General features: G+C 42.8%; 1 protein-coding gene across 3 annotated transcripts in view; it reads left to right on the top strand.

The window, feature by feature from the left end:
• The window catches only part of ABLIM1 (actin binding LIM protein 1), a 289,406-nt gene that overhangs the window by 72,168 nt on the left and 195,531 nt on the right, over positions 1–21,707 (top strand). The window contains exon 1 of one of the 3 annotated variants that reach the window (XM_058671144.1): positions 5,654–5,838. The exons of 1 other annotated variant lie outside the window; for it this stretch is intronic. In XM_058671144.1, the coding sequence (XP_058527127.1) occupies positions 5,793–5,838 (46 nt within the window). In that variant the 5' untranslated portion in view covers positions 5,654–5,792. Of the gene's footprint in view, positions 1–5,653; positions 5,839–21,707 lie in introns of those variants that run through there. One more of the 3 variants, XM_058671143.1, reaches the window with a different exon arrangement.

Raw genomic sequence — 21,707 nt, 5'->3', positions numbered from 1 at the left:
TGCAGTGAGGGGTGAAACAGAACTAAATTGATAGTAGGAAGAAGAGACAACATGCACCACTGTGAACTTGCCTTTGTAGGTAAGAAGAAGGCATCTTGGGAAAGCATGTGAACTCCGCGTCTCATTTTGCTGGTCTTTACCTAAAAAGCTCACACAGGTACAGCCTGGGTATCAGCTGATTGGCCTGTCTGGATTCTAGGAGCAGACTGTGTGGAGAGGACTTTGAGCATGTTGATGTGGGGCCATGCAATCACATTTCACTGCAGCACTGTGGTCAGAACCTACTGAAGAAGCTGAGTTCCAGGCGTGTGTTTCTGCCCAAGACCTGAGACTTGAGAAAAAAACAATACCTTTTTCTGCAGACAGGGTTTCCTTACAAGGAATAATTGAGAGCTGCTTATGAGAAATGCATACTGTAGTCCCTGGGAAGAGAACTCTTTAAAAAATATTAGCCCTGGGTCCGGCAGCATGGCCTAGCGGCTAAAAGTCCTGGCCTTGAAATGAGCTGGGATCCCATATGGGCACTGGTTCTAGTCCCGGCAGCTCCACTTCCCATCCAGATCCCTGCTTGTTGGCTGGGAAAGCAGTTGAGGACGGCCCAAAGCCTTGGGACCCTGCACCCGCATGGGAGACCCGGAAGAGGTTCCTGGTTTCTGGCTCTGGATCGGCGCAGCACCAGCCGTTGCGCTCACTTGGGGAGTGAACCATCGGACGGAAGGTTTCCTCTCTGTCTCTCCTCCTCTATATATATCTGACTTCGTAATAAAAATAAATAGATCTTTAAAAGAAAAAGAAAGAAAAGAAAAATATTAGCCCTGGTTTGGGGTGGTGGCAGATGTTAGGGGGCATATCAGCAGTGATCGGGATAGATGTGTCCGGGTGATGGATCTCCTATGGCTCATCATCCTTTCTCCGTCTGGCTTAGTGGATTTCTATGTGGAGAGTTGGGTTTATGTGTGCCAGAGCCTTCCACTCAGTTTTTTTTTTAAATACTAGCCCAAAAGAAGGAAGAAGTAAAGGCAGTAGAAAGGAAAGGAAGGAAAGAGGAGAGAATCTTTCATCTACTTTAAAGGACGCAGAACAGGTGTTACTGGCCCATTTTTCAGATTTGGAAGACAATCAGGTGATCTACCTGGGATCATTGCTGGTATTGTCAGGAGAAGCCAAATGATCTGCCTCTCGCTGTTCTGGGAAGTGTTGGATAGCAGCTCCTCACTGAACCTGAACGTTGGCATCATGTGGAGACACAGGTGACCTGCAGTGACAAAGCTTCACTTGCAGCACTTGCAGGGACTAAGTCCTGTTCTATTTTGTGTTGCTGTTACAATAACACCTGAGCCTGGGAACTTGGTAATAGAAAGAGCTTTGGCTCACCAACCTGGAAGCTGGGAGTCCCCATTTGGGCAGCCTTTGGTGAGGACCTTCTGGCTATGTCTTGCAGCAGATGACATCATGGGTGAGTGAGGGAGCAAGAGTGAGCGTCTCTAGGGAGCTAGTCCAGTCCTGTGAGACCTGACCCAAGGGAGGAACCTTCACACCTAGTCACCTTCCACTAGGTTCCTACTCCTGGATGCTTGTACTACTTCGCCAGCTCCACACCAGGGACCATAGCACACAGATCTTCAGGGACAAATCACAAGCAAACAAGAGCAGACAGGCATTATCCACCAGATCTGTGGTGAAGTGAGGTTAAGTTGGGAGAATTGCATAGAAACAATGTGACACAGGAAAATGATTCTTTTGATGTCAATAATAAGATCAGCTCCATTGACCCAAACACACACATACATGATTTTTGCAGTGAGATTAAAAAAAAAAAACAAAAATAAGTAAAACCTCAAATATACTCAAGCTGTGCCAAGTTTCTTACTGCTTAATTATGTTTTCAGAAATTGCAATTAATTTTGGCATCCTCTCTGACTGGATAACTCTTTCTGAGCTCCTTGACTATTGATATAGTTTCAACATTGTGAGCGTGGAGTGGTCTGAGGCAATTTCTTTCACTTCCTTCTGTTGCAGTTGCCTGGTCTTTGAAGTGGAAGTGGTGAGGTACCTGCCTCAGAGGGTTCTAAAGAATTAATTAAGGAAATCTTTGTTCCATGCCTTTGGTTAATGTGAGCTATGAGTAATAACAAAGGCATTCTATTACACTCTTCAAGCTGTTGGTTTACTCTACAAATGGCTACAACCCTCAGGACTGGGCTAGGCTGGAGCTAGGCACCAAGAACTCTGCTCAGGGATCCTATGTAGTTGTAGGGGTCCAGGATTTGAACCATCTTGTGCTGTTTTTTCAGGCACGTTAGCAAGGACCTGGAACAGGCGCAGAGCATCCAGGACTGGAAGTGACACTCTAATATGGGACGCCAACATTGCTTAACCCGACTGTGCCATACCACCACTCTCCATTCTTAGCATTTTGTTTCTAGTAACTAAAATGATTTCATGAGACCTCCTTGGAAATCATAAGCAGAAACCAGGTCTAGCAGCACAGGAATAGTTTGTATGCTATGATGCTCATCTCTCATGGACCCTTTCTGTGTGTTGAACTGCATGATCCTTTCAATTCTTCTGAACTTGAGCTTGCCAACAAAGTTGCACAGCTTAGCTTGGGTTGAAACCAATTATCCAGGTTTGCAGCAGAGAATCACTGGAACATGAGGTGAAGGGAAATGACGAGCCAGTGCTTACTTTTTCCCTGCACCTTCCTAGATAAGATCTAGAAGACTCTTTTTCTTTATGGAATATGACCTTTTAAGAGATTGAGTTTTCGTTTCTCCCAGTGGAATAATTTTTCTCACAAAATCCGATTTGTTTCAAGTTTCCATCTTTTCTGTTTAGTTTAAAAGATGAGGTAAAGGCTCCGAGAATGCCTTATTACTCATATCTGCTGTTTTTCACTCTTAGCCCCATCATAAATTACATTAGAGCAAGCCTCATCTCCTATTCTGTAATTACAAGGCAGATGAAAGCCAGATCTTTCAGCATCGTCTGCTGTGAGGTGTGCCTGTCGTCTTGCACCCCAGCAGTATCTGTGGGAGCAGGGAATGGCAGCATCTCTGTGGCCACTCTTGCTGTAGACAGAGCCAGGCATCCTCGCATGTTGCCAGGCAGTACTGGTCTCCCTAGACATTATCTGCCACCCTGGGCAGGTCCCTAAGCTGCCGGGCTCTAAGCTGTCTTGGAACAATGATTTAAATTATCCCCTCTAGCCTGTTGCTTCTTTCCAGCACATTTTCTGTTTTGTAGTAAATGGATAGTTGTGCTGCATATGGCATATCAGATTCAATAAATTTAAGAAATGCTTCTTACCTGCATATGGATGTATATTAAGTTCATGGTTAAGAAACCCATTTGTAAGGCTGACTGAAGCATTTCTCAAATGCAGATGACACACAGCTTAAAGCATTTTTCTGTACCGGTAGTCAGGACAATCTGTGAAAGGTGTCTGCTCCCAAGGCTGAAGATGACAAAGTTACATGGAGGGAGAAGTACCCAGCAGAGTCTCAGGTGCCACAATGACATTGTAGAGGTGCCATCATAATTTCCTTAGGAAATGATTGTGTGTTTAAAGCAGGTTTGGAACAGTGATTCCTGGATCAAAAAAAAAAATCAATCAAATTATCTCTGCTTAGAGAGCAGGAATGTGGAAGGCATTGCTTTATCCGCCAATTATTCAGAAAATCACCGATTCAGTATTATGTTGTCTTTCTCCCAATACCCTCCACACAGCTCTTATAAGAGGCAAGAAACCTCTTATAAGAACCTAATGTTAACCTCCAGAAAAACAGGTGCAGCACCTCATTTGCTTCTTCCATCCTTTGAGTTTAAATATAATTTCAGATTTAGGGGCTTTGGACAAAACTAGCCTTCATTTCATTCTAAACAAAATCAGGAAGAATAAAATATACAGCTCTTGCATCCTTACAGTGGAAAAGCCCAGGACATTATCAAACAGGCAGACAGGACTGCTAGGGCTAAAAGAAGGAGTTGCAGCCATGAAAATTCTAGGCATTGGGTGCCATCTGAAGATTCCAGTCAATGCAACTGGTCTGTTGACTGGCCACTTGACAGCTCTGCAAATGCCAAGCATTCTATCATCCAGCAATCCAGCTGTGACTCTTTGCCTGGCGCCTGGTGCTGCCAACAAGTCAGGAGGATGTTATCAGAGACACCACGTTCCAGGCACTGACCTGGTCTAGGGAAGGGGAGCCCAGGGTAACCCCCCCCAACATACACACATGGTCCAGTTTGGCTCCCCAGAGCCACTTCAAAGCAGCAGCGCAGAAAAACCACAAGGGCCCTGGGCTCCCAGGAAGAGGAATGCAAGTGGGGAGGGGGGGAACCTGCCAGTTAAAGGGAAAAAGAAAGAGAAGAAAGGCCAGCAATCTTGCCTTGATCAAACTTTGTGTTTAACCAGTGTATTTCAGATACTCTTTCAGTGGGTAGATTATGGTCTTTACAATAAATAAATATCTCAGAATGAGAGCTGCTGGTGGAATCTGCTTACTGGTGTTTTTTGTTTTTTGTTTGTTTGTTTGTTTAGATTTATTTATCTGACAGTTACAGAGTTACAAAGAGAGTGGGAAAGGGAGAACGAGATCCCTCCATACACTGGTTCCCTTTTCAAATGGCTACAGCAACTGGGGCTGGGCAAGTAGCTCCTGCTACTTTCCTGGACACATTAGTAGGGAGCTGGATCAGAAGCCAGGTAGCCAGGACTCAAACCAGTGCTCATGTAGGATGCCAGCATCGCAGATGGTGGCTTAACTGGCTGTGCCACAATGTCAAACCCTGGTAATTATGTGTTTATTAAAGAAACTCAGTGTTTTATGCTCATACTCAGTGATCAGGCCAGTCTCCTCCTCTTAGTCAAATCTGATGCTGAGTGTATCCTTTCCCATCAGTGTCCTTTTCCAATGAAACACCGTCTTTCCAACTTTTCCTGTATGTAAGGTGTTCAAAAAACAGCTGGGAGAGAAGTTGGAATAATGATGTCGAGTAATGCGGCCCCGATGTCAGGACATTCCTGACTAAAGGAAGGAATGCCTCCTTCCCGAGACTTTCCGGATGAAGTAATTGTTTTCAGGCAGGATGTGCCCAGCATAGCCAGGCTCAGGGTCCATGTCTTGTCTGTTGCCAGGCACTTATCAGGATTGCTTCCAAAGCTATGATGAAGAAATAGCCAGATATCATAGTAAAAGAAGCCTAAGTTATAGTATTTTTCTAAATCCTAGTATTAAAATAACAATGACAACAAATAAGGGCCCATCTGGTTGAAATGACAATTCATTAAAGAAAAGGAAGAGGCAGAAAGCTTGGGAAAATTGGCGCTTTTCTTTCCATGTCTCATGCATTTAATTGTGAAATGACAATCACCGACATCTGGGTTCTGGATCATACCAAGCGGAGGGAAATACTAGGAACATTCTGGGTGTATTTTAGTAGCAGCTTCCCAGAATCCACCGTCCTGTGTGGGCGTGGTGCTGGGGAAGTGATATGCTTCTGTAAGTAGTTGTTAGAAGTGGTCCGAGATGGAGAGAGGACGATAAGGGGCCGTGGGTTCTGTAGGTGAGGAAGGAGCTGCTCACACAGGAAACTCCTCATTCTTCTGAGCTGGCTGCGGCACACCCACAGGGCACACCCCTCCCTCCTGGCAACTCAGTCCACAAACTCCTGGGAGGAGAGCCCAGCACAGCCTCTGCTTTGAGGAGTGGATGCACGTTTTCTGCATGCCGACATCTAGTGAAGAAACGCTAAAATCATAGAGCCTGGTGTGTGCTGATGACTTGGTAATGACCAGCCTCAAGGACCCTCATCACCTTGTCGAAGACCACAAAGGTTTGACTGTCCATTTTGTAATCTTGACCTGTCTCCTGTCTGGGCTGCACCTTACTTTTAAAGATGAGGAAAGACGCAGAACTTTTCCACTAAATGAAATGGCCTTACATGTACTGTATAATGTTACCATGACAATAGTTTATATGTATAATACATGTTTGTGTAAACTGTGTACAGCATACTCATATATCAGCATATTTATAGAAATCAGCACAGTGAGATATTACAGTCCACATGCTAGTGTTGTGGCAGAAGCCCAGTCTATGTGACCAATAGCAAGAGGGCAGGATGAGCTCTTGGGAAACAGGTTTAAAAGGCATCCTCTGTGGCCATAGATACACAGCCACCATCCTGTGTCTAGGTGTTTTGCTGGGCTTGGGTGCCATACCTAGATTCTGTGTTTGAGGGGAGAGCTCCCTCCTGATGGGGCTGCCTTCAGAAGTGACCCCATTCTTCCTGATCTATCTTCCTGGGGACTGACAGTCAACATCACATCCAACAGACAGCTCCAGAGGTCCCTGATGCTCGCACAACTGCTCCATTGAAACCAGTAGGCTGAGGCCATCAGGGCAGATTCTTCTGCTGCCTCGGATGACAGAGTGTGACTCAGCACTGGGCTCTGGGAGTTAGTGATGGGATTCCACATCAGGCAGAGAGGTTTTGTCTCCTGCCCCCTTCACTTCCAATCACCGGCTCTGTCTCCTCCACTTTCCAGGACCTGCAGTGATCTTAGGTCTGTCTGCCTGCCTAGGACATGGTGCATGGCAGGGCCCAGCTCTGCTGTAGTGCATGGCAGGGCCCAGCCTTGCTGTGCTTCACATGCACAATGTGTGTTAAGAAGTGCAGAAGAATTCAAGGTTGGCATACTTCTGTAACTGAGGAGTAATCCATGGTGGTTTCTTATGCCATAACATTTTTTTTTCTTTTGGAAGTAACATTGTTTTTAAAAAGCCATACTGATTTAAAGGTCCAATAATGTGGCTTTGAATTCTTTATTGGTCGGCCTTACAGATTTCCCAAGAAGTCAAAAGCTGAAAACTATCAGAATAAGATGATTTATAGCTAAAAATGGCCTCATGCTTGGCAGTAAACCAAGTGCTGTGTCCCAACGTTTTCTTCCTCTGTTCTTCTAAAGTGTAGCATTTATGAAAGATCACCCATGACCCTCTCTGAACCCTCCTTAAAGATAAAATTTGAATTTTAATAGTAATACTATTCATGTCATTATAATATGTTCATGTATTATTAATATTTGGAGTATAAAACTCAAAAACTGCCTTTCTGTGACTTTCCTAACTAAAAACAGTCTCAGAAGTGTGAGTAGACTATCTCCATTTGTACATCTGTGGCTGTATAAATTCATAGTCTTCTCTTTTCCTCACATTGTACAAAGAATGGATTTTAGACCTGATTTCTAGAAAAAATAAGTCAGATTTTGAAACTTATGTGACAGATTATAACAGAGCAAGCCATATCATAGCTATAATTTTGAAAGTAAAATCAAATATGTTGTTTCCTGTAATCTTCCATACTCTCTTTATTTGTATTCCAGAAGATATAAAAATACTTTTTAGATTTATTTGTTTGAGAGGCAGAAACACAGAAACAAATAGAGTAGGCTCCATCCACTAGTTCATTTTTCCAGACCAGGCCAAGCTACCGGCAGCCAGAAACCCAACGCAGGTCTCCTATGTGAGTAATGGTCACTTTAACTATTGGAGCCATCATCACTACCTCCCAGGAACTGCATGAACAGAAAACTGGAGTCAAGAGCTTGAACTGGGGTTGAACCCAGATAATCCAATAAGGGACACAGGTGTCTCACCTGCCAGGCCAATTGGTAGCCTTGACCCTGGGGAAGCTTTAAGGTGACTGGAGTCTTTCACTTGCTTCTGGCTGAAATCTACAGAAAGCTCTGTGATTATCGATTGACTTGAGTGCCAGTCATAACTACAGTGGAAATTGGAAAATTACTCGGAGACTTAAAAATCAGGCACATGTTACATTTACATTACAAAGGGTTTCACTCCTCTTGTGTGTGTGTGTGTGTGTGTGTGTGTTTCTAAAGGCCTCTCAAAAGGGATATTGGCAATATATTTTCATGAACAGTTTTTATCACGTGGAAGGTTATTTGGAAGGATATAAAATGAAGTCTGTTGTGCTTACATTTTATTTCTTATTTTCAGTGGCTGATTCCCTGATGTTTTAAAATTACAACTGACCTTCCACATGCTCATCCATCTCTTGATAATAAGAGCAGATCCCCCTGTGCTGTCTTTCCTGGCACACCTTGAAAGTATAAGCTAGTTAGAAGACTGTTGATGGAAGGCTTTGATACAGCAATTTTTACTTGCTTGTAAAGCATAAATCTAGAGCTAGTGTTGGCATACAATTAATAGTAATTTAGGCATCTGAAATAACTAGCCTTCTATTTCATATTAAAACCTGAGTGCTGGCATATATGTTTCCATCATTAACACACTTTAAAGGTTGGGGTGACAGCCAGGAGAGCAATTCAGGAAACTGAGATTTAAGTAGACTTATTGCTAAATGTTATTCATTTCCAAAAAGCTGATTAGCACTCCTTTTATGGCCCACACAGAATGCAACTATTGGACAGGTTTTTCTGCTTCAAGAGGAGATCACAGCTGCTACTGCAAATGAGCTCTGCCAGAGTCAGTGACTAGTGGGTCAATCAGAGCATGACATGACCAGAAGTATGGCTGGAGAGCACAGTGGGTAGCAGCCTGGGTGCATAGGGCATAAAACATTCAGCAGCGAAAAGGGTTTTGCTTTTCCATGTTGTAAGTTTATTTACAAACATACCTAGTAGAGTTCAAGAAGACAATCCATTGTTTCTAAGAAATTGTGCCTCCAAAATATTGTTACCCATGAAAGACTTGACCTGAAGCATCCTTATTTCTCCAGCAGCTGGTGTTGTGATATGAAGAAAGATGTGGCAAATCTAGATCCAAAACACACCATTATCGTAACCATCAGCCTCCACTGAAAATGTCAGATTCTTCCCTGGACCCAAAGAACTTCGACAGCTCCTGCCTGAGGCAGGAGTCCTCCCCACAGTTCTGGCTACACACTCCCCAGGCTTGTGACCACCAACCACCACTGCCAGGGGCCTTGGAGATCCAATGGCCTACTGTGCTTCCTTTTTATAGTCCTGTGCCTGCAACCAAACCACCTGCTCTTGTGTGAATCCAAGTGGACACTCACAAGGTGGTGTGAACTACTCAGAGGCCTTGGCAGAAGTTCCCTGCACATGTGTGGGCAGGGTTTTGTGGGAAGCACTTGCAATTGACTATGGTTATTTTTTGATCATTGACATGGTCTACTGTTCCCACTTTGTACACATACAAATCTTTGCTGGCTATGTGAACACCCATGCACATGCTGATGTATGAATTTGATCACCCAGTTTCCCTCTCTTGGCCTGTTAAAGTCACTCTCATTGTAATAGTCTATCCCTAATTGGTACCTTTGTCAGAGAGGATCTGCTGATGTGTCATGGAGTTCTCCCTGGACTTGGCACGAGAACTGCTCATTAGCATCCTCTTTGCTATAGCTAAATTACTGAGCTCTTCTGAGCAGGTGGCAGGTGTTTTGCTAGGTACTGGCCAGAATCTATCTCTGTCAGAAGTTAGAATGACAAAAGCTCACTGGCATGTATGGACCAAGGGTGTGTCAGGCAACTAACCAGTATGAGACATTTAGGTAAGCACTGGGGTAAAAGACATGGGAAGGTGTGGTTGCTGAAGGAGGCTGGAGAGGGAAGGGCTGGAATGGAGGTGACCACAGCAGTGACCTTGGGTGACTTCTTCCTAAGCTTCTGTGATGTGGGTGTCTTGTCTTCAGGAACCATTTCTTCCCTTCCTCATGGCCCGGAGACATGAGGGATTGAGGACCTATTTTCCTTTTGCCAACATAGCTGCTCTCCAGTGAATTTCAAGGTTGTTCTTTCCTGCATGAATGTGTCTGATGGGCCAGGGGGAGGCCACAGTGCCTCTGTGGATGCCATGTTCTGATCCAGAGCTTGAGTTGAGGCAGCTAGGCATGCTTTGGATTGCAGCTGTGATGTCTTCCAGCTGTATAACCTTGCACGGATTCCTTTATTTCTCTAAGCCTTTGTTTCCACACTTGTAAAACTGAGGTGACAATATCATATTTTATAAAAATTATAAGGATTAAATGAGTATCTATAAAACAGGACACAGGGCATCACACAAAATGAATGAGTTATGTGATAATCATGTAGATACTTCTCCACTTTACGAGGAGGTTATGACCCAGTAAACCCATGGAGCACTGAAATTATCTCAAGTCAGAAACAATCATTGCACCTACCAACTATCCTAACTTACCCTCACTTATCTTACGTATGTCAGAATACTTGTGTACTATTGAATAGGCTTTGGAATCCAAAGCCTTGTCTCGAAGATGCCCATGTCACAGGTGGAGGCTTGGTTTACTACCCCACAATGTCAGAACCTGTTTATTTCATTTTGATGTGTGTAGTTTATTTTAATTTTTTTAAACTTCATACTGCATGGCAGGAAAGAGCTCCCCGTGACCCACATCCAAGCCTAGCAGGTGACCATAATCATCAATTTTTACATTTTTTTTAAGATTTAATTATTTTCATTAGGCAATTTGCAAAGAGAAGGGAGACAGAAAGATCTTTTGTCTGCTGGTTCACTCCCCAAGTAGCTTCAATGGCTGGAGCTGAGATTATCTGAAGCCAAGAGCTTCTTCCAGGTCTCCCATACGAGTGTGGGATCCCAAGGCTTTGGGCCATCCCATACTGCTTTCCCAGGCAACAAGCAGAGAGCTGGATGGAAGTGGAGCAGCCAGGACATAAACTGGCGCCCACATGAGATATCAGTACATACAAGGCAAGGATTTAGTCACTATGCTATTGTGCCAGGCTCCATCAGTTTTATGGGTTCATTTTGTATTTGTCAAGGTAATGTGTGTTCCTTGTTTTTATCAAATGGTGTCTTCCCCATGACCAGGAGACACTGGAATGAGAGACCAGGGGAGGACAGAGGCTTTCTAGAGTTCCTAAAATGACCAAATAGATGTGGAATCTGTTACAGATTGTAGCTCTTCTAAAGGATTTTAAAAATCTTTTTATCATTTGTAATTGAATTAAGCTAGTAACCACTTAAAAGTTTTAAAATATTGCTAATTTGAGCTGTGCAGGGGAGAGCTTTGATACCACTCAAGGGAGAACTGGTCAACCCCTACAGCAAGAGTCAATTTCCTGTAAAGGAGAGAACAAGATTTGAGATTGTACACACCTGGGATATCTATCACCTTCCTCCCCTTCTTTCTTTTCCTTTGCCTTTTTTTAAAGACAATCTTTTAAAATGGAAAAACAAACAAAACTCAACACTGTTAATTTGACATTCATACAGAAGAGTTCCCAGGCCAGATTTGGCTCATGGGCTGTGACTTGTTGACCTCTGCCTTAGAATATCAGACAATCAGTGAGGACACAACAGACACGGAAGGTTAATGAGGCCAGCATGGTGGCAGATCAGATAAAACCACTCGCTCTGATGCTGCCATCCCATGTGGGCACTGGTTTAAGTTCCAGATGCTCCGCAGCCTGGGAAAAGCAACAGAAGGTGCCCCAAGACCCTGTCACCCACATGGGAAATCCAAAAGAAGCTCCTGAATTCAGACTGGCTCAATCTTGGCTGTTGTGGCCATCAGGGAGTAAACCCTCACACCCTCACACCCTGCCCCGCATCTTTCTCTGTAACTTAGGCTTTTAAATAAATCTGAAAAAGCAAACAAAACTGTAGGTAAGCTTAGTATTACTAGTCAGGTAAGCCTTCTCACTGATCTAATCGCTCACTAGACTGAAGGTTCCATGAAGGAAGCAGGTGCGTTTGCCTGATCACTGTGCAGACAGCAGTGTCTGTATTGTGTACCAGCTGTCATATCACAGACGTTCACCTATATGTCGTAAATGAAGTCAAATAAATTTGTAAGGCTTATTTAAAAAACTCAGTGGCAATAAGAAAAAAGAAATACCTAAAGTACTTTGCTTTAACGCCACTTTACGAATTTTATTTGACTAATGGTTACTATGAAGGGATTTAAGAGATTTAAAAAGAATGATGTATTTTATCCACGTGAAAACAGCAGTTCAGGTGGGTCTTTTCTTAATTGCATTTCAGTTGTATCTTACTAAACAAGATATGTTGCTTGTCCCTATTTGGAGATAGAATGAAGCCTGGAATGCTTTTAGAAAATGTGTTTTGGCTAGAAATTCTTAACACCGTTTGCTCAGGAACAACTTAAGTCAGTAGTCCATTGTTTGACAGATTTCTGCTGATTGAACTCAGGTAGTGAGTTTGGAGGGCGCCCTTGGGAGCAATAGGAGGAAGAATACTCTTGGTTAAAAATCTTTGTTTTCTTAGAGGCTTTGTAAACCTTCACATTTTTCTCCAATGCTGCCTGGCTTTTCGTTTCTGGTGTCAATGTCAAACTGTACATGAAAGATAGTGTCTTCAGGGGATTGTCTGTGTCACCTGTTTCACTGTTTCCCGAGCCCCGGCTCTGTGACAGTTACCGCACTGGGACCAGGAGCACAACAGTGACAATAGCTGTGATTCTTTCCTGCTGGAGCTCATGGATGAGCAACAGATGTAGACAAGTCAACCAGTGTGACTGTGGCCAGGGGCCAGCCTCCCCATGGGAGCCAGCTAGTTTCTGAGAAAGTGCAGGGGTTTTTTTTGTTTGTTTTGTTTTGTTTTTTCCTGGAGTATATAAACACCATCCTCACTTTAAATCCACACAACTGAATGTACCATGAAAGGACTTAAGACTCCCCACCCCTACTCATTCCACCTAAGGTTAAAACAACATTAAAAGGAATTCTTGGGAGGTTCTGAAAACAAAACAGTTTGAAATCCCGGAGTTTTTCCAGGTAACATCATGTCCTAAACTTGCTTTCATAGACTTATTATCCTCTTCCATTTACTCTTATTTTTTTAAATATTATTTTTATTAGAAAGGCAGATTTACAGAGAGAAGGAAAGACAGAAAGATCTTCTGTCCTTTGGTTCACTTCCGAGGTGGCTGCAATGGCCAGAGCTAAGCTGATCAGAAGTTAGGAGCAAGGAGCTTCTTCTGGGTCTCCCATGCAGGTGCAAGGTCCCAAGGTTTTGGGCCATCCTCAATGCTTTCCCAGACCACAAGCAGGGAGCTGGGTGGAACTGGAGCCGCTGGGACATGAACAGATGCCCATATGGGATCCCAGCAGATGCAAGGCAAGGATATAGCCACTAGACTATCATGCTGGGCTCTTCCATTTACTCTTTTTTTTTTAAATTTATTTTTTATTGTATTGTTGACAATCTTTACATAGTTAATTACAGTTAAAGGAAAAAGAAGAAAAAAAAGAAAAAAAAGGTTCAGGGGGATAGGGAAGTAGGTAATGCTATTATGTCAATATTGTTTCCATCATGTATCTGAGGTAAAGGGGGATATTGAGGGAGAAACCCCACCCGGTTTCCCACCCACCCCAAGTCCCGGATGTGGGGCATGCTCTGAGATATGTGCTCAAGTGGTGTTATCTTCCACTTACTCTTAATTACTTATACAGATTATGGTTTCTTCTTTCCCTAGGCAGATCACTTTTCTTCTATTTCAGTTAATTTCATTTTTTTAAAAAAATCTTATTTAAGTGAAAGTCAGAGTTACAGAGTTAGAGGGAGAGACAGGAAGAGAGATATTTCATTCTCTGGGTCCACTTGCTAAATGGCTGTATCGGCAGGGACTGGGCCAAGAACAGCATCTGGGTCTCCCAGGTAGTTGCAGGAGAACATTTGGACTATCCTCTGCTGCTCTTCTAGGGACATTAACATAGGTCTGGACTGGAAGTAGAACAACCGGATTCAACCAGCACCCACATGGAGTGCGGATGTTGCAAGTAGAGGCTTAATGGGCTGCATGGCAACACCCATCTTGGTTAATTTCTTTTTCTCATTACTCCATATTGAATTCTGTCCGTCCCCACAAAAGATGTTGAAGTCCTAACCTGCAGTACCTGTGGCCTTATTGGAGTCACCTTAACAGAATAGTAAGATGAGATTATTAGGATGGGCTTTAATCCATGTGATTGGTGTCCTTGTAGATGGAGATGTTTAAGTACAGAGGTGGATGTGCATGGATGGAAAATGGTTCAAAGACACAGGAAGAGCTGTCTCCAGAGCCAGAGATGCTAAAGGTGGTCAGAGGTGGAGAGGAGAGGACCGGCAGAACAGGGATGCTACAGGTGGTCAGAGATGGAGAGGAGGGGAACGGCAGAGTCCCCCTCACAGTCCTCAGAGGAGCCATCCCTGTGGATGCAGACAGTCCAGCAATGTAGATTTCAGCCAAGGACTCATGGGCCTATATGCTCATGGTTGATGACCCTTCAGTGAGTGGACACAGGACCCCTGTGACAGTGGGGAAGTCTGTTTCTCTCAGGCAGGTGTTGAAGAGGACTGTGTCCCATTGTGGGAGAGCCAGGAGAGACGCAGGGCAGGGTATTCTGTGCAGACGCTGTTGGAGATCCAGCCTTCCAATGAACTTGAAGGTTTTCTATTCCTTATAAAGAAGAAGAACTTGCTTTTTTTAATAACTGCTCAGAGAATTCTTATCAGTTTGTGACTTTGAAGTTAGAACAATCATTGCCTTATTCCATCTTTAACCTCCACTGTAACACCAAGAAAAATAATGATTGAGATGGCTCCAGTATTTTGAGCACTGACTCTGTGACAGACACTGTGCCAGATTTTTACATAGCGTATTATCTCATTAAATGGTATCAGCAACTGTGAGAAAGAGACAATCTCAGGATCCCCACTTAATAGATGAGGGAGTTATCACTTATCACACTATCATGCCTGACTCTGAACCAAGCTCTACCTGCAAAGCTCCTACTCTCAGACCCTCGGGACTCCCTGAGTGTAAAATGCCTAAGAATGTGACAAGATTTTTGTGGAGTTATATAGTGTTCATTTGAAATAAGGAACAGGATTCAGCACGATGGTGAAGTCACTGCTTGGGATGCCTGTTTATCTTGGAGAGCATTAGGTGACATCCCACCCTCATTCCTGATCCAGCTCCCCACTGATGCACGTTTTGGGAGGCAGCGGGTGATGGTTCCAATGCTTGGCTCCCTGCCAGCCATGTAGGAGACCTGAATTGACTTCTTGCCTTCTGGCTTTGGTCTGGCCTAGCTATGACTTTTGTGAACATGTGCAGAACAAACCAATCAGTGGAAGATCTCTCTCCCTCTCTCCTCCTCTTCCTTCATTCCCCTCACTCCTCTCTCTTCTTCTCCCCCTGTTCCTCCCTCTTTTTCCTCTTCTACTTTCCTGTATTTTAAGTAAGGTGACTTTTTCAGTGTATTCTTAAGAATTGATTCCAAAGGTGCTAGAGAAGTTTCCTTGAAAGGCCTGGTTTGCTCATCAGCTAACTAGCTTCCTCTTCTTATTGTTTTCCTCTGAATATGTTGGCCTGAACTTTCCTCTAATAGCTTTTACAATAATATTTTTCTAAAAGAGCAACTTATGGATTCCATCTTTATGAAAATATCTTTAAGAAAAAGATTCAAATAAGCAATTGCTGATAACCTACTGTAGTCAGTCATCCTGGCTAGGGAATTGGGGTTCTGGTAGATATGGTCCCTGCCTCCAAGCTGCTCCCTATAGACCTCTGGAAAGGAAGATTAAAAGTAAGTAATTGTGTAATTTTTAGATGTGCTACTGTGATAAAATACATAGGTAATAAGAAAATTAATTTAGATGAGGGCACCCAGAAAGGAGTCCCAGAAATGCCCATGGGAGAGAGTATTGTGAGGTCCCCACTGTGACAACTGCAGTGTCATTGCTGGGACTGGAGCGCCGTGACTGAGAAGTCTGCAGGAGATGAGGAGTGCCAGAGGCCTTTGGCCCAGCGGTTGAGACTCCGGGTGGGGCACCAACATCAGAGCATCTGGATTTTGAGTTCCAGCTGTGGCTCTGGATCCCAGCTTCCTGCCCCCTGGGAGTCAGTGATGAAGGCTGAAGCAGCTAGATCCCTGCCACCCATGTGGGAGGCTTGAATTGAGTTCCTGGATCCCAAATTTAAATTGGCCCTCTCTGTCTTTTAAAATTAATTACTCAAAACTAGCCAAATTGACCTGCCCTAATATGTAAGTCAGAATGTTCATGTCCCCAAGGCATGGGGATGCAGCCTGACTGGGGAGGGATGTAAGGAGACCCTCCATCTCGGAGGGAGCTACCTGGTTGTACGCTCCGTAAGAGCTCACTGAGCTGTGAGGATGTGAGCTTTACTGCATTTTATGGAAATAATATATATATTTGTTACACACATATATATATACATATATATGAAGTATTGAAATGATTACAGTATACTTGAATATTGTGATAGAAAGTATTGATACACCTAAAATATAAAAATGACATAGGTAACATGATATGAACTAAATTAAGCATTAATGAAAAACAAAATCTAAAGAATTCAATTTCTGGGTGAGAATGTTGTATTTCCAACTCTCTGCAGTTTTTAGAATTTCCAACTTTTCTGTAATAAATGCATTATTGAATGAATGTAGTGTTTTTATGTCAGAAACCTTGAAATGGGAGAAATAATACCTTAAGCGGTATCTAACATAATTTGAGGGAATTATATACTGGATTTATAGTTTTAGGAGTGAAGAGGCAATTCGGAAATAGGAGAGTTCATAGGAGTAAAGTAGTGGAGTGAAGCAGATCTTCATAAAGAGGGTAAACTTTAACAGAAGCTTGGCCAATGTTTAGGGTTTAAGCCACTTATAATTTAAAAGAGATTTATATATTTATTTACCTATTTAAAAGAGAGAAGGTGGGCATAGGGAGAGAGAGAGATCCTTCATTGGCTGCTTCATTCCCCAAATGGTCGCAAGGGCCAGGGCTGGGCAAGGCCAAGGAAATAAGAGGGATGCCATCCAGGTCTCCCACATGGGTGGCAAGGTCCAGAGACATGGCCCATCTTCCACAGCTCTCCCAGGTTCATTAAGGGGAACTGGATTGAAAACAGAACAGGAAGGATTCAACCAGCACTCTGATATGGCATTGCAAGCACCAGCTTAACATACTCTGCCACAACAGCAGCACTTGTACTCGTATTTTCTATTTTCAGGTACTACCGTTTGCTCTGTGTTTGATTTTGAGGCTGTGTTTTCTTCTCTGCTGCCCCATATGACAATGTGAGTTTAAAAATTAATTGTGCCATGCCATGCTCTCCTCTTGAAAATAAATAAATATAAGGGCTTGAGAAACACACACACACACATCCAAATCATCCATCTGTTCTATTGAAGATATCCGCCACCCACTTCATCCTGGTGCGGGCTATTTTTGTTTGCTTTGTCTTAGGAGCTCCTATATTGGAAGCCTTTTACAGACAGCCTTTGGTTTCCATCAGAAAATGAACAGCAAAGCACTTTGTTCCTTTATACATGTTGCGGGGCTGCACATAATAAATGTGGATCGCCTTGCCTTCTGCAGCTCATGGTCTCTGCCACATGGGGATTTTTCTGTGCACATTCTTTACTGATGGCTGCACATTTATAGCCGTGACGTGGGGTGTGGTAATAGTCCTTAGAATCCAATAATTTCCAGATCTGTTTTCTGCACATCTTCAACCTTGTAGGTAAATTCAGTGACTGCGTTTGCAAATTCGTAATATCCAAGCATGAGTTGATGCCTTCTGTGTCATTCTTCTTCTTTTCAAAATCTGCTTCTCTCTCTTTCTTGGCAGGGTAAGTAATAACATTATGCTATGCTACTGGAAATTTTAATCAATAAAATGCACACATCTTTAATTAGAATGCTAGGAAGAACTGCTGAGTAGGACCATTTAGTCAATGCAGGGACTTGAGAGGCTCAAACATTTCTAGGCAGTGGGTCAGTTGGAGAATATTTGAGGTTAGATGGGCAATTTTAATATTCTCACCAAGGTAACCTACATGACATTTTTTGAAGGTCCAAAGTTCATCAGTATTCCTGACACACTTTTCCAGAAGCATACCAGTTTCCAGGTCCCTTTTTGATCTGGTGTCTGCTGGGACAGCTTTTCCAGGAGATCCCCCGCTGTAGGCATCATCCCTTCAAATCTGGCACAATCTGAGTCAGTTCATCCCCAGACACTGCCCACCAGCAAACACCCCAAGTCTTGGCTTGCCCCAATCAATGCCATTGTGTCAATGCTGACATAATGTTAGGATTCCAGAAGCAAGCACAGCATTTGTTCTCATTTTCAGAAGTTCACTGAACTGAGTGTGTGTTTACAGTTGGGTAATAGCACCTAAACTGTGATTATTGACATGCTGGAGAGAAGCTTTGATTTCTTTGCATTGGGGTTAATGTTAACAGATATATTTTAGTGAGAAAATTGGGATAAATCTCAAAAACATGCTTAGTGAAAAAACCTAGAGACAGAAAAGCTTCTATAGATAGGATGGTTCTATGTATATGAAGTTCTGGAGTTGTGTAAGGAGCTAGGAATCAGCACAGTGGTTGTCTCTGAGGTAGGGTGGGGGATTGGCTGGATAGAATATGAGGGAACATTTTGGGACTGCTGCAGGCAATCAGTATATTGACAGGCATGAGTACATGGGTGAATCAATTTATTAAAACTCATTGAATTGTATACTTAAGATCTATGCTTTTCACTGCATGTTAATTCTACCTTAGTTTTATACAGTAAATAAAAATCAATTCATGGGGACAAAGTACAAAGTAAACTGTGTAATAGTATCCCATAAATGGTTTAAAAGAAAAGGTGGTGTATACATGTATAAGCAAAATGCTAGCATAGGAAAGAAAAGGATATGTCTTTGTATTTGTGGCCAGGGAGTGGTGGTGAAGTGTGGATGAGCTGCCAGACCCATAAACTCAGATGCTTGAGAACATGTGGCCACTTTTGCTGTTTTCTTAGAGCAGATTAAAATCTGATTTTAGAAGTGATAAGATATGAATCTTTTATATGGAAGTTTCCCGTGCTTCTAATTATCTCACACTCAAATTTCTTCCTCCAAAACCTAACATATGTCACAATTGCTTGGTTTAAGCTTGATGAGTGTGAGTATTTTAGTACAGTTTTTTTTTAAAGATTTATTTTTATTACAAAGTCAGATATACAGAGAGGAGGAGAGACAGAGAGGAAGATCTTCCGTCCAATGATTCACTCCCCAAGTGAGCCGCAACGGGCCGGTGCACGCAGATCCGATGCCGGGAACCAGGAACCCCCTCCAGGTCTCCCACGCGGGCGCAGGGTCCCAATGCATTGGGCCGTCCTCGACTGCTTTCCCAGGCCACAAGCAGGGAGCTGGATGGGATGCCGGGGCGTTCAAGGCGAGGACTTTAGCCACTAGTCCATGCCGCCGGGCCCTGTAGTACAGATTTGATAACAGTGTACAAATCCCATAAGGATGGCCTGAATGTCACTGCCGGCCTACTCACAGGCTTTGTTTTGCTTTGTTGGTTGGTGGAGATGTGGGCATTATTTGGAGCTTTGTTGTTGTTGTTCTGTAGTTAGTTGCAAATGTTTGAAACTTTGGAGATTTCACGTAAGATACTAAACATCTGGTAATACCTGGTTTGCATCCAAAAACAGCAGTAATTGCTTGGATCAGATTAGCAGCTCCTCCTTTAATGGATTAAGATATAAATTTCCCATATTCTACCACTCCCAGGTATCTCAGGATCAGTCTGTTGCCTCTAGTTTTAAAACATTTCTGCTGTCAATCTATGCATCCTCTGAGTTAACATCTGGGGACTCCCTCCTTTGGACCAGGAACTAACAAGAGCCTTAGTGGATACCTGAGGCAGATACTACTGCTGTACTCATTTTTCAGGTTACTTAAGGCTCAGTCAGTAGGGATTTCTCTTGATTTTGCCCAGTAGAAAAGAGACAAAACTAGGATTTGAAGTAGATAGTCTGACTCCAGAACATGGGAACATGATGAACATATTCTTTTTCTTTTCCTTTTTTAAAAATTTATTTAATTGAAAGGCAGAGTTACAGAGAGGTCTTCCATCTGCTGGTTTACTCCCCAGATGACTGCAGCAACAGGGATTGGGCTAGACTGAAGCCAGGAACTTTAACTGGACCTTCCATGTGCATGACAGGGACCCAAGTACTAGGGCCATCAAGAGCTTGAGCCATCTTCTGTTCTTTTCCAGGCCATTAGCAGGGAGCAGGATTGGAAGCAGAGCAGCCAGGACATGAACATATGGGATGCCAGCATTGCAAGTGGCAGCTTTACCTGCCATTTTGGTTTCACCCATTGTTTAGTTCAAATTTAGCATTTAACTTTGGTTAGTTGAGTTCTTTTTGTTGTTCTTGTAATTTGTTTTTCTAAGATAATCCCTGGTCTTTCAACTCTTCATTTAGCATCCCTGCCAGTAAAATAGAAGAAAATCACATATGTGGATATGATTAATAAACAATAGTCCTGACTATATTAATATCATACACATTAGAAAATATAATATGTACTTTAAAGTGTTTGTGTATGTATATTCTGGAAATTTCTTTCCATGCTGCAATAAATAATCTTGTAGGTATTATACGCTCTATTTTGGCAGCCAGTGGTTTAAATGATGCCTGGACAATGATTCTGCCTGAAAGCATTTTCATATCAGAGACTGCCAATTTTGCATCCAATAAATTGTCCCTTCCAGATAAAGGGTTCAGCAGAAAGGTCACCATATCAGCTCATGGAAAGTTCTCCATTGTTAGAAAAAGTATTGTCCATCTGTAGTCACATTTAAAACACAGTGTTCTAAAACCTTCTGCAGCTGTGAGCTTGCAAAAAAAAAAAAATAGCCAAAGTCATCTTTTATTCATATTAAGGCTTTGGGTTTGCCTTATTGGAGTAGGGAGAGGATGTTAGGTTCTTTCCAAACATCTAATTCTGTGAGTTTGGTTTAGGGAGAAGCAATGTCCCCCAGATCTAAGATGTGGTGGCATTATGGACAAAGAGAGAGCGCGCTTGTGTGTGTAGGGGTCTCTTTATTTTCCAGGACTGCTGACATGATTAACCAATGTGTGGTTTTAAAGCATTTGTACAAAAGCAAGTGCTGAGACAGGCTGTTAGTGATGAATCAATGTGAAATGTATCTGTAGATAAGAGCTAGCAGTTTTCCCAGAATTTTGGTCCTCGCTAAGGAAACAATGGTGGTGGGTGTCCTTTTTGCATGCTTTGGGCTTACCCAGAGGCAGGCCTTATGTACTCTGTGTCAGCTAAAGTCGGTTGTGTGTGGATGGTTGGCTTCTTCCTTAGAGTTAGGCAGATCTTCCTTTCCCAGCACTTTGTATGGTTGGAATAAATTTTTTTTTTCTGAAACACCTTCTAGAATGTTCTTTATTGCCTTCCAATAATCCAACCCTCTTATTTTCTCAATAAATTTATCTTTGAGGTTCAGAGTGGGAACATCACATTCTCCATGACCCCAGGAGTCCCAGACTAACTTAATCTTTCTTTCCTGTGAATGTCAGGAAATATACTTGGCATACCCCATGATGACTCCTCAGAGAGGGGGGAAACTCTGTGTGTGTGTGTGTGTGTGTGTGTGTGTGTGTGTGTGAGAGTGAGAGAGAGAGAGAGAGAGAGAGAGAGAGAGAGAGAGAGAGAGAGAGAGAGAGATTGAGATTGAGATTGCTGGGAATCCTAATACAAATACATAAGATTATTGGTGAAAAATGTGAAGCACAAATTATTACTTTATTCTAAAACTTTTCTTCATCCAAACAGAAAATAAGCACACCCAAACTCCAAACTGCACCCCTGAAGTTTTATTTTC

Source organism: Ochotona princeps, chromosome 13 (assembly GCF_030435755.1).
Source record: "Ochotona princeps isolate mOchPri1 chromosome 13, mOchPri1.hap1, whole genome shotgun sequence".
Classification (NCBI taxonomy): domain Eukaryota; kingdom Metazoa; phylum Chordata; class Mammalia; order Lagomorpha; family Ochotonidae; genus Ochotona; species Ochotona princeps.
Note: the sequence above shows the minus strand (reverse complement) of the source record. Positions and strands in the feature narration are given on the sequence as shown.